This window comes from Myxocyprinus asiaticus, chromosome 3 (assembly GCF_019703515.2).
Source record: "Myxocyprinus asiaticus isolate MX2 ecotype Aquarium Trade chromosome 3, UBuf_Myxa_2, whole genome shotgun sequence".
Lineage (NCBI taxonomy): Eukaryota > Metazoa > Chordata > Actinopteri > Cypriniformes > Catostomidae > Myxocyprinus > Myxocyprinus asiaticus.
In genome coordinates this window covers 6,793,975-6,807,768 of record NC_059346.1, presented here as the reverse complement: position 1 = coordinate 6,807,768, position 13,794 = coordinate 6,793,975, and the positions used below count along the sequence as shown (strand labels likewise).

The following is a 13,794-nucleotide window of genomic DNA, read 5'->3' as shown; positions in this document are numbered from 1 at the left end:
TGGCCCCAAAAAGTATTTGGACACTTAAGTCACACTTAAAATGTTTGAATGTCATTGCATTTGATAACAAAATATCAAACTAAGTGGATCTGCAAACAAACCCGCTTTTTTTTCTAGTGGGTTTCACAGGTGTATTTTATCATAATAACTGTAGACATGTTCCACTAACGTTTGACATTCAGAAAGTGTCCAAATCATCTTTCATATACCTTTCATTTTTAACAGTTCATTGATTGCATTATCATGCAAACTATCTTTGAAATTAATGCCACTTGATTTGATATTATGTTGTATAACACAGTGACTCATACATTTTAAAAAGTGAAAAATGTAAGTGCCATAATGCTGTTTTGGGGTCACTGTATAACACTGTAGCAGAATATTGATGAACTGACAGCAGAAAAGACAGTCTTGCGTCATACAGTATGTTTCACTGAGACAAAATAAAGGTAACACTGACATGAGTGTTTATTTGACTATTATGTAAATGCTGAGGTGTCAAGTTATCAATTTGAAGGAAATGTTTTATGTATTTGCACATTATATGATATGATAAATTATTTTGATGAAGGGAACACCTTTCTGTGGCCAGTTTTTTTTTTTTTTTTTCATACAAATGGAAATGTTGGGGGAATAATCTTTGCTGTTTTTGAAACATACTGTATATGAGAACAATAAGAAAATATTTACACTAACAAAAATGTACCATGGTACTGCTATGTTTTTTGGGGGGGCATTTACCAGGGTAATAGCGTGTTTTTAGCAACTTCCTAACATGTTGGTACCATGGTGTTCTTTGAAGTACCATGTAAATACATTAATACAAGAATAATCAATCAGTACCATGGTATTAGCATAGTGTAATTAAAAAAATAATAAAAATAAACATACTAAAGTGAAAATTAACTAAAAACTAACTGACTAATGTTGTGGAGTAACTAACTAAAAATAGCGATGCTACAAAAATATTTTTTTCAGTAGCGTGACAGTATCTCAACTAACAAGCTATATTTTTCAGTAAATAAAGTCACAAAACACTACATTTGTCAGACAGTATTGGAGCCGAGAGATTCGTGTAGCTCTGGGAAATCAAAATCATTTAACTTAATCAGCTCATTTGGACGGTTCATGTTACTAAATTGGTTAAAATAAATGATTCACTTATATTTATCATTGGGAAATCCAATTCATTTTAATGAGTCTGTTCGTTGGACTGGTTCATGTAAATGAACTGGTTCACATAAATGATTCACTGATTCGCTTGAGCGGCCTTAAAGGGGCTTCATTTTGGAAGTGAAATATATAGTTAATTGCTGCTGTTTTTCACTATATTTCGACTGTATATAATAGTGTTTTCTAATTGTATTTGTTTATATTTAGCATAAAATTATACATTCACTGAACACTTTATTAGGAACACCTACATATTCATGTGATTATCTAATCAGCCAATCGTGTGGCTGCAGTGCACAAAATCATGCAGATATGGGTCAGGAGCTTCAGTTAATGTTCACATCAACCATCAGAATGGGGAAAAAAATTTGATCTCAGTGATTTCGACTGTGTCATGATTGCTGGTGCCAGACAGGCTGGTTTGAGTGTTTCTGTAACTGCTGATCTCCTGGGATTTTCACGCACAACAGTCTCTAGAGTTTACTCACAATGGTAACAAAAACTTCCAGTGAGTGGCAGTTCTGTGGACAGAAACACCTTGTTGACGAGAGCGGTCAACAGAGAATTGCCAGACTGGTTTGAACCGACAGAAAAGCTACGGTAACTCAGATAACCACTCTGTAATATTGTAGTGAGCAGAATAGCATCTCGGAATGCACAACACCACATTGTTGCCTCAAGGTTGAACCTTGAGGCAGATGGGCTACAACAGCAGAAGATCACCATAGTGTTCCTAATAAAGTGCTCAGTGAGTGTATGTTCAGTTCAATGTTGTCACCTTAATTTGTTTCAATTAAATATGTAACTATCAGGTGATATTTGATTCTGCAATCAGAATTAAAAAATATCATTTGATTGTTATATTTTCCAACATACACTGTCAGGCCCAAAAAAAAAAAAAAAAGAAGTCGCCGTTTGGATTTAAATAAGCAGATACTTAAGAGCCTATGATTGGATAATTATTGCAGTTATTAAGATGTTTCAGTTTGCAACAATTCTTTTAATCCTAACTTATGCAGTGTGTAGCTTCTCATTTCTTAAACAACCATGTCGGAAGATGTATCCCATGGTCGTGGAAAAGATGTTACTGTGTTTCAGATGGGGCAAATTATTGGCCTGCATCAAGCAAAGAAAACAACTAAGGAGATTGCTGAAATCACTGGAATTGGGTTAAGAACTGACCAACGCATTATTACAACCTGGAGGGATAGTAGTGAACCGTCAGCTTCGTGGAAGAAATGTGGTCGGGAAAAAATCTTGAATGATCGTGATCGGAGATTACTAAAAGGCTTGGTGAAGTCACATCGTAAAAAATCGACAGTAGAACTCACGCCTATGTTTAATAATGAAAGTAAGAGCATTTACACACACAATGCGACGAGAACTTACAGTACTGTGACTAAACAACTGTGTGAACACAAGAAAGCCACTTGTTAGTGAGGCTAATCTGAAAAAAATAATTCAATTTGCTAGGGAGCAGATTGGACTGTGGAGCAATGATAAAAGGTCATGTGGTCTGATGAGTCCAGATTTCCCCTTTTCCAAAGCGATGGGCACGTCAAGATTAGAAGGGAAGCGCATATAGCAATGCACCGTTATGCATAGTGCCCACTATACAAGCCTCTGGAGGCAGTGTTATGATCTGGGGTTGCTTCAGTTGGTCAGGTCTAGGCTCAACAATGTTATGCAGCAATAAAATGAAGTCAGAGAGAGAGAGAGAGAGAGAATATACTGGTAGAATACCAGTGTTGGGGAAGCTACAAGCTACTCATAACTTAAAGCAGTTAAACTACAGTCAAGCTAGTCTTTTAGCTACACTGAATGACTAGGTTATCCCATCAATAGATTTTTTCTTCCCTGGCAGCACGGGCATATTCCAGGACAACAATGCCAATGATTCATTGGGCTCAAATTGTGAAAGAGTGGTTCAGGGAGCATGAGGAATCATTTTCATAGATGCATTGGCCACCACAGAGTCCTGACCTTAACCCCATTGAAAGTATTTGGGATGTGCTGGAGAATAATTTACAGAGTGGTTCGACACTCCCATCATCAATACAATATCTCGGCCAAAAAATAAGGCAACTCTGGATGATAATAAATGTTGTGACATTGCATAAGTTTGTCGAAACAATGCCACGATGAATGTGCACTGTAATCAAAGCTAAAGGCGGTCCAAATATTAGAGTATGCAACTTTTTTTTTTGGCCAGACAGTGTATTTTCTTCTTTAAATAGCTTTAAGTTTACTTCTGTTTGTTAGTAACTTATAGGCCTAGTGTAACTAAAAGACTAGCTTGACTGTAGTTTAACTGCTTTAAGTTATGAGTAGCTTGTAGCTTCCCCAACACTGGTATTCTACCAGTATTTTCTCTCTCTCTCTCTCTCTCTCTCTCTCTCTCTCTCTCTCTCTCTCTCGCCAGGCTTGGAGAGTTTACATTGCTGATATGCCTGATGTCTGTATTTGACTACTCGCTGTGCATTTCCTCCTTACTGCTGTTCCAATATTCAAATGCTGCCATTATTCGTAATACAGAGGTAGAGTAACAGACAGATCACACACTGGCAGAGAGAAACTAAGAAAAGCAAATAATGGTAGAGTAACTCTGGTGTTTTTGTTTTTTAATATATATATATATAAAATCTCCAAATAAGAGTGGTAGTTAAATGGACAGAAAGAGATTAAGAAGACACATTAAAGGAAATCAGTAGCAGAGAAAACATCTTTCTTTCTCTCAACACATACAACAAAGACACAAACTACTCATTCAACTACCAGGATACTTGCCCTGTCAAAAGAAGCTAACGGGGGAAAAGGGGACCTCTTTCCAGAATACAAGTGAGTGATTGTGAATCTAACTTTAAATATACAGAATTGATAACTAGATGACCAGTATTGTGTGTTTTTATGTCTACTGTCTTTATATCAGAAGTAAAGCTGGTGATGCTAACACATAAGAGTTGCATCAATGTGACCTTTCACATGACTAAACAGTATTATGACTGTTAAAATGGCATAATTATAACAATGACCTTAACCCCATTGAAAGTAATGTAATGTTATTACATATTCAGTATGGGTTGACCAAAGTATAGCCACAAGACGTAAACAATATTTGTGTTAACATGATTTTAGTGTGATAAAATAGCTTATTTACCTTTTCTGTGCAAAGTTAAATCCAATTTTACAACTTTATTGCCATGATGATGTAATGTCAACAAACTCTAAAACCCTAAAACGACTGTAAAATGTACGGTTTAAACAGAAGAATTAATGTAAGCGCTTTTATATTATTATAAGCTTCACATTTCTGAGTTTAAACCCTCCAAAAATGGGCCCCCATTCACTTCCATTGCAAGTGACTCACTGTAACCTAAATTTTTGCTTTTTTTTAAAGAAAATAAGGGACAAGTGGAAATCGTTTTTGTGGTAATCAACATTATGTCACAAATGCTGTCAATTTAGCTTAACTTGTATTGAACACGGAATATTCCTTTAAGACCAAGATCAGGTTTTGGAAAAGAAACAAATGTGTCGATGTATACTTTATGAGAATCTTTGGCCAAAATGGTACATTATTACATACTTTAGTTTCTGATTACAATAGTTAAAGACTGGATGGGGGGAATTAAAACTAAATCATCTTAAATCCATTACAAAATAACAGAATTATCTGTTTCATTAAGAAAAACATTACACTTAAATGCTCACAATTGTTGTAAAACCTACTGTAGGCTAAGTTTTCAAGAGGACATGTTCCATGGTTCCATTTCATTTGAACTTATGAAATGGGATATACAGAATCATAAATCTATACTATGATCAGCTACAATCACTTGAGGCAAAACCCAGAGATCATCTAATAAACCAGAAATGAAGTAACCCAAGCCTTGGTGAGTCTGCTGGTTTGTTCCAGTTTGTCATAACATGTTCTCTCTCTTATAACAGAGAGAGAGAACATGTCATAACATTTACCTCACTCTGTTTTGTGTTCATCGCTCGATTGTTGTTTGAGTCCACTCTCTCCCTCTGCCCTAGTATACCCTGTTATGTGTTCTGTGTACTGGTTACCAGTCTGCGCTGTGTGCACCAGGATTTTGGTTACCATCCTGCCTGTTGCCTCACCTCCGTTGATGCTTCTCCTGAGTTCACCTTCAATGATACCTCTCTGCACCGGGAGCCTATGAACACACCATCCTTCTCCACCCTGCAGTCGGTGCTGGGGTTCCCCTGTTGAAGCTTTACCGGCATTGCTGTGTTATTAAATAAATATCAGATCATTGTATCATCCTTCCTGACAGAACAATTGAGCCAGAATGGATCCAGCAGAGCAGACCGACCTACGGGCTGTGCTCGCTCAATAGGGAGCATTTCTGTGTCACCAGCAGGACCAGATCTCCGCTTCCAACAGCACCATTGAAATGGTGGCTTCTCAGCTAGCGGAACTCACATCATTGGCCTCCTGACTCTGACTCCGCTGCTGAGGTTTCTTCACCGGCCCCAGTGGTTCTGGACGCTCTGAGTCCCGTGTCAGTTCTCTACCTCCATACTCAGGTGAGGCACATTCCTCACGCAGTGTTCACTCTGTTTCTTGCTGCAGCCCTCAACTTACTCCACAGAGGCAGTTAAGGCCGTCTTCGTTATCACACTCCTGACCAGGAGGGCCGGCCAGTGAGGAACTGCGGTATGGGAGACTCGCCACCCCGCTCGTCGTTTCAGGAGTTTTCAGCTGAGCTTCTTTGAGTTTTTGACTGATCTGTACATGGACAAGAGGCTTCTTGCTCGTCGGTAGACAAGGGGTTACTGACGAGTGCAAATCCTCTGAGTAAAAACCCTGCACAACAACCTGTTCTCCCAGCCCGGATGGAGCACAGATTGACCATTCACTCTGTTTCCACCCTGGTGGATTCTGGAGCGGAGGGAAACTGCATTGATGCTGCCACTGCTTCCAGGTGGCGGATTCCGGTGGTAAAGTTGGCCGAACCCATTACGGCGTACTCCCTTAGCAGCTCACCCCTGACCATCATCACCCATTCTATGGAGCTGCTCACCCTCATAACGGGTAACCACACTGAGAAACTCTCCTTTCTGCTGGTCTGCCCTCCCTCTGCACCGGTGGTACTAGGGCAGCCATGGTTGGTAACACAAAATCCACACCTTGTCTGGTCAACCAATTCTGTTCTAGCCTGGAGTCCTTATTGTCTCTCCCATTGTCTTAACTCTGCTGTCTTTCCTGTCCAGTCTTGTGTGTCATTTCAGGATGAACCAGTGGATTTATCCGGTGTACCCGTGGCATACCACGATCTGGGGGTGGTGTTCAGTCAGTCCCACGCCGCCACCCTTCCTCCTCATCGCCCATATGATTGCGCATACGATCTACACCCTGGGACTTCTCCTCAACGAGGTCGGTTGTATTTGCTCTTTGCTCCCGAAATGGAGGCTATGAATAAATATATGTCTGATTCTTTGGCAGCCGGTCTCATCCACCCTTCCTCTTCCCCTGCAGGGGTGAGGTTCTTTTTTGTAGAGAAGACGAATGGCTCGCTTAGACCCTTTATTGATTATCGGGGGCTGAATGATATCACGGTGAAGAATCGCTATCCTTTACTGTTGATGTCTTCAGCTTTCGAACTCTTGCAGGAGGCGTCCGTCTTTACAAAGTTGGACCTACACAATGCTTTTCACCTGATTCGGATCAGGAAGGGGGATGAGTAGAAGACAGCTTTTAACACCCATGGGGGCACTTTGAATATTCAGTCATGCCATTCAGACTGGTCAACGCTCAACCCCCCACTGTCTTCCAGGGGTTTGTGAATGACGTGCTTCGGTACATGGTTGATCGATTTGTTTTTGTTTATTTAGATGATATTCTGATCTTCTCCCAGAAAATTGAGGACCATGTCCAGCATGTCAGGCAGGTGCTTCAGCAACTGCTAGAGAACCGACTGTTCGTTAAGGCGAAGAAGTGTTTTTCATTTGCAATCGTTTCCGTTCCTGGGTTTCATCATCTCGTCTGAGGGAGTGCGCGTGGACCCTGTTAAAGTTAAAGCAGTTTCTGATTGGCCAACCCCAGACTCCCGCAAGTCTTTGTGAAGTTTTCTGGGGTTCGCTAATTTTTACCGGCATTTCGTTCAAAACTTCAGTCAGCTCACCGTGCCCCTGACGGATCTCACCTCCACCTGTACTAAGTTCTGTTGGTCCTCGCGGGCATAAGCCATGTTTTCTATATTGAAAGAAAGGTTTACTATCACTCCCATTCTTAATACTGTGGACTCTTCACGTCAGTTCGTGGTAGAGGTGGATGCGTCAAAGGTCAGGGTCAGCGCTTTCCTGTCTCAGTGCTCTTCCTTGGACGGGAAGATGCATCCGTGTGCCTTTTTTTCACACCGTCTGTCCCCAGCCGAACGGAATTACGACGTCGGTAATAGGGAGTTGTTGGCTGTCAGACTGGCCTTGGGAGAGTGGTGTTAGAGAACCAGTTTTTTACTGATTAAATTTTTTTTTAAATTATTATAATTATTAATTATTAATTATTAGAGGGTTCAGGGGTACCTTTCGTGGTCTGGACTGACCATAAGAACTTCCAAGGAGTATATCCACGGAGCCAAACGTCTTAACTCCAGACAGGCTCGTTGGGTCCTTTTTTTATTTACCCGTTTTGATTTTATTTTATCCTACCATCCGGGCTCCAAAAAACACCAAGCCCAATGCTCTATCACGATGTTTTGAAGTCGGGACCTCCACCACCCCTCCAGATACCATCCTTTCTGCCTCCTGGGTGGTGGGCATGGTGTCCAAGCACGTGGAGTCTAAAGTCTGTTCCACGCTGCGTAGCTCCACCTCACACCCGGATGCCCAACGGGTCTGTTATTCGTTCCGCGGTCAGTCCGGATGCACGTTCTCCGGTAGGGCCATCCAGGGGCTGCTCGTACTCAGGCGCTCATTTGACAGCGATTCTGGTGGCTATCGCTAATGCAGGACATTGGCTGTTACGTGTCCGTTTGCCCTGTCTGTGCCGCTAACAAGACTTCCTGTCAGCCTCCGGCCGGGCTCCTCCAACTGCTGTCAATCCCTTCGAGACCCTGGTCTCACATTGCCATGGACTTTTTTACCGGTCTCCCCCCTTCCCATGGCAACACGGTCGTCATGACCATGGTGGACCATTTTTCAAAGGCGGTTCATTTTATTTTCCTTCCCCAACAACCCGACGCTCAGGTCCCGTCCGCACACACTTTTATCCAATGGTGCCATTGTACCTGGCGAATAGCCAGAAAAGCCCTCCTCAGGACTGGCGCTCGTATTAAGAAGTCGGCAGATCACCACCGGTCTAAACCTCCAGCTTGCATCTGTGGGCAGAAGGTCTGGTTGTCTACTAAAACATTCCTCTCCAACTACCCTTCTCCCTTTCCTTAGTCGTCTCCACCCAGTGTTCCATGTTTCCCATGTTAAACCTTTCATCCGGTCTAGTTTTCACCCTCCCGCACCCGTCCCACCCCTGCCTCGTCTGGTGGAGGGCGCCCCGGCTAATTCTGTCAAACAGTTACTTGACGTCAGATGCAGGGGCAGAGGGTTTCAGTACCTGGTAGACTGGGAGGGTTATGGTCATGAGGAGAGATGCTGTGTCCACTGGGTTGTTCCAGTTTGTCATTACATGTTCTCTCTGTTTGGTTCAGGTCTTGCTGGCTTGCGTGATCAGCATTGCCATGGAAACCTTGATTGTTTACATGGTAACGCTGATAATTTCAGCTTGCTGCGAGCAAGTGGCACCTGATCGCCATTAGTTCCCTGACTATATTTACCTCACTCTGTTTTGTGTTCATTGCTCGATTGTTGTTTGAGTCCTGTAGCTTACCACTCTCTCCCTCTGCCCTAGTATACCCTGTTATGTGTTCTGTGTATTGGTTATCAGTCTGCGCTGTGTGCATCGGGATTGTGGTTACCATCATGCATGTTGCCTCGCCTCCACTGACGCTTCTCCTGAGTTCCCCTCAGTGACACCTCTCTGCAATGGGACTGCTCCACACACGGCCATTACACACACAAGCCTACGAACACACAATCCTTCTCCACGCTGCAGTCGGTGCCGGGGTTCCCTTATTGAAGCTTTACCAGCATTGCTGTGTTGTTAAATAAATATCAGATCATTGTCTCCTCACTTGGATCTTTTGTCTCATCCTTCCTGACAGCGTCAGTAATGGGACTCCCCTTCTGCTGCTTTGCATAGTTTTGAGCTGTTCTTTGATGGAAACCTAGAAGCATTTCCAAGGCAAATCTGTATTGAGAATAGGTCTACTGCATGGATGGAATAACAAACAACTCTGTTTACCAATGGTACTTTGTTATCTGAAATATGGATCATCTAAAGGCAGATCAGAGTTGAGTAATGGAAGATCATATGTACGTTTAGCTTAGTGACACCCTGCTGAAAAGTCTAGTTTTGAAATCTGTCTGTTCATGACGTCACAAAACATGGCTCATTTGTATTTACACATCCCACAACATGCGTCATAGCACCCTTGGCCCGCCCACTGGCACGCATTTCGAGAGGGGTGGCCTTGTGTGGCTAACTATTCCTGAACACCAAAGGGGACACATCTGGACTATTTTTAATTATTTTGTATATAAACATGAACTGCACAGACTCTTTGACCGCTGCCATGTATCTCACCGCTTTTAAAAGACGTGGTGTCAAGTTACAACTCTTGACATGTGGCCTTGTTATGAGATGATAAACATTATTTGCTTCACCTGTGAGTGCTCATAATGTTTTGGCTCATCTGTGTATGTAAACATGTACTAAGATGGACGTCTTTGACCGTTTTGATTTGTTTCCAGCAATGTGCGTCTCAGTGCAGGAGGATTTTGTATGAATGTGCGTCTAGTTTCACCGCTTTGTGTGTGAGTTTTTTCTGGCTCATGTCGCTGTAAATCTCTTTTGAAACGGACATAATACGATTCAAGCTTTGCAAAGGAACTGTTATTGAAGGATGGGACAGTTAAAAACACTTGGACCCTATCAAAAACGTAAGTAAATCGTTTCATTCATTAATATTTAAAATGTCATGACTGATTGATAGTTTATGGTGCTGATTGTAACAGTTGTGCTTGAGATGAACAGTTTAATATAGTCAGATGCAATGTGTTGGATGTGCATTATGTGTAAACCCTGTTTTTTTGTTTCATAATGTTGAGGGGCTTGAGTTCATTCTCTTCCAATTGAGTTTGCTGAAATTGAGGGGCTGCATGATGTTTACGTTGAAGTTTTAAGGAGGCACTTAGGCCAAAATTGAGCGTTTCAGACAGAGGGCCAAAAACAGGGTGGAAAATTATAATATATTACTAAATTATGACTGTTTTGGTGCAAAAACTTTTATAACATTATCATTGGACCCCAGGGAAGATAATAAAATAAAATAAAAAAATAGCACTTCATGACCCCTTTAAGCCTCCGCATCACCTCTTCTGAAAAGACTAGCTTAGGATCTCCAATCAAAAAAATATTTTTAGACTATTTTTAAGATTTACACATATTTTATAATAAAATTCCATCAAAATTGTATTCTGTAATTTTTAACAACATTAAATTAATAAAAGTATGAAGCAAGTTGAGCAGGGGAGTCCTACTGGTCAAGCTAGTTAAGAAGGCTAATTTAGATTCTTCTCTCGTTTGTTTAAACAAAAATCGTGGTTACAGTAATTTGCTTGCATGGAAGTGAATGGGGCCTGTCCATAAATTCTAAAATACACATAGTTTAAAAATGTATAGCCACAAGACATAAACATTATACATGATTTTAGTGTGACATACCTAAAACTAACTCTTATCAGTGGAAAGCTATATCCAATATTACAATGCTGCTATGACACAACACAATGCCAGTAAACCCTGTAAGCAATTTTATCACACAAATCATGTAGAACAGAGATTTGATCACACTAAAATCACATTAACATCTATAATGTTTATGTCTTGTGGCTATACTTTTGAAACAGTGTGTATTTTAACATTAATGGACTGGCACCATTCACTTCCATTGTAAGTGCATATCCACGATTTTTGCTTCTCAGGGATGAGTCAAAATTATTTTCTGCGTTTTTCAACATTATTCTTCAAATACTGTTGATTGAGCTTAACTTGTATTGAACCCGGAACATTCCTTTAAGTCTTGTTTTCAGAGAAATGTAACAGAATTTATTGTGGTTTATGCTTAAAACAAGAATCTGCCAATGGGGTAAGTAATATAAACTTAATTAAAAAAGAAAACAAGCTTATTTTTCTACTTGTACTTCTCCAGACTTGCCACATCAGCATGGACCTTGACGATGCCCATTGACCTCCCCTTCCATTTGTCATGGAGCCTAACCTGAATGACCTCAGTAACCCCTACAAACCTGACCCGTACGATGACGACCCCCCAGATCTGGAGTGTGCCATCTGTTTTGATCAGTTCAACAATGTCTTCAACACTCCCAAGATACTCAAATGCAAGCACACCTTCTGTCTGGAGTGTCTCGCCCGAATGAACGTGAAGTCCACCCAACCTGACACCATCCAGTGCCCGCTGTGCCGAGCGTATACCCCATTACCCGTCCTGGGCCTTCCCAAACTCGCAAATAACTCCACGGTGCTGTCTTACCTCCCAAATTCGATGCAGCAGGTGTACAGCATCCGCTTTAACCGAAATAAAGGCAAACTGCAGGTTAAGAGAGTGCCTAGTTCCGCACCGGCCATAACACAGACCATCAGCCAAAGCCTAGATGTTGGGACCCCAGGAAACGAAGATGGACCGCAGGGCATGGGCAGAGACAATGGTAGAGAAAGTTCTTTATTAGCCACGGTACTGCGGATGCCCTTGTGCAGAGCTTTCATCATGTGCTCAGTGTCAATTCTGACAATCAGTCTCACCATTGTCATTATCACCATGCAACAGGATCACAAAGGATAAAATTTACAACCAATGTCTATGGACTAATGAGGTCTATAATACCTGGAGAAAGTTATTCATTAGTAATACCATTCATCTCAATAGCAGTTGTTCATCTAGCGCAGGAACCCCTGGATGTACGTGTATGCTTATGGGTGCTCAGTTCTGCAACCACGTTTATTTTTAGCCAATCACTTGAGCAGTAAATGCTATGTGACTAATGGTGCATTCAAGTCATGTCGGAATGATTGTATTTACGAGCTGAGCACACATGAACCCTACCACAATGTTGTAATTACCAGTGGGAAACTCTTTTTTTTTAACCCAAACTTTCTGAGTGGAGGGCATGTTAATTGTATGCATTTTTGTACTGTTAATAAAGAATAGTGATAACGTTTGCTAGAAAATAAGAATAATTTAGCTGGCTTATGAGGTGACAGGCATGTGCCACAAAACTAAATTTCTTTTCATTATATGTGCTGGCAAAAGAATGATAAAAAAGATAACAGATCAATTGCACACCTAATGTCTTTGCTCTTCATTTTGTTGCGTTGGTGCTAAAAAAGCTTCTTTGTCAGTAAGTGAAAAATAAATATGAAATAGCAAAACTGGTACATTCTTTCAGACTAAAATAACTTGAACACACATCACATCATATTTACGACTTCCTAGTCTACCTCGTAGGTACGAACTTCACAGCATAATCACTCTGGAGCCGCAGCAGGATGATGTCATAACAACGCTGACTGTCTGATGAGACATAAGGAACACATTCAGTCCCAAGCCCTCCACTAGTGTCAAAGGCAACAGAAAAAAAAAGATGCTAATTTCATGCTTTAGAGAGCTAGAAAATAATCTGCACTAGTAAAACATCTACTACATATGCTAGCTAACATAAGCATTTATATGTTGCTTGCCAAAAAAATTGCAAATGTTGAATGACTATTGATTAAGAACAATGTTTTTTGCTGCCTGATGATGTAGGTTGTAGTTACAACATCTACCAGCAGGGGCTATCTAGGCCTTGCTAACCAGTCAAACCCTGATCCCTTGCTATGGACAGCCTTTGTTTTTTTGTAATTAACATTTTTATTGATTCATATGCACATGACAGTAAAAAACTCAACACAAATATAAAGAATCAACATTTTACATTTAAACCCCACAATACAATCCCACCCTGACCCCTAACGAACACCCCTGTGGTCCCACATAACACTCACACACACAATCCCAAAAATTTTATATATATATATATATATATATATATATATATATATATATATATATATACATATATATATATATATACATACATATATAAGTAAATAAATAAATATAATAATAATAAGCATACATGATTAAACTAAACTATACTCTCCACATCCCCTCCCCGAGAGTCCCCCAAAAAAACTAAATATTTGCCCCATTTTTTTAACAAATAAGTCCCTAAACCCCAGCCTTCTACTTACCGCTTCCTCAAATGCAGCTACCCTCCCCATTTCCACACACCACTCTGAAAAAGAGGGTGCTCCACTTGACTTCCAACCCCTTAAAATTACTTGCCTGCTGATCATGAGACTGGTCAGAACCCAATTTTTAATGTGATTATCCCCTAAATTCATGACTGCTCCATCACCCAAAATACAGAGTCTGGGACAAAGCAAAACCTGAATGTTCAAAACATCACACAAAT

The 13,794-nt window shown here is 40.8% G+C and overlaps 1 protein-coding gene across 1 annotated transcript; it reads left to right on the top strand.

Annotated features, from left to right (window-relative positions):
* Nucleotides 1–3,726: 3,726 nt before the first annotated feature.
* On the top strand, nucleotides 3,727–12,622 carry LOC127430631 (E3 ubiquitin-protein ligase RNF183). Its single transcript, XM_051680529.1, has 2 exons — nucleotides 3,727–4,011; nucleotides 11,469–12,622. The coding sequence occupies exon 2, from the start codon at nucleotides 11,526–11,528 to the stop codon at nucleotides 12,117–12,119; it is 594 nt and encodes a 197-aa protein (XP_051536489.1). The 5' UTR covers nucleotides 3,727–4,011; nucleotides 11,469–11,525; the 3' UTR covers nucleotides 12,120–12,622.
* Nucleotides 12,623–13,794: the final 1,172 nt, after the last annotated feature.

Excerpts from the sequence above, each read along its gene's own strand:
- LOC127430631 (XM_051680529.1), top strand. The coding sequence starts at position 11,526 with ATGGAGCCTAACCTGAATGACCTCAGTAACCCCTACAAACCTGACCCG.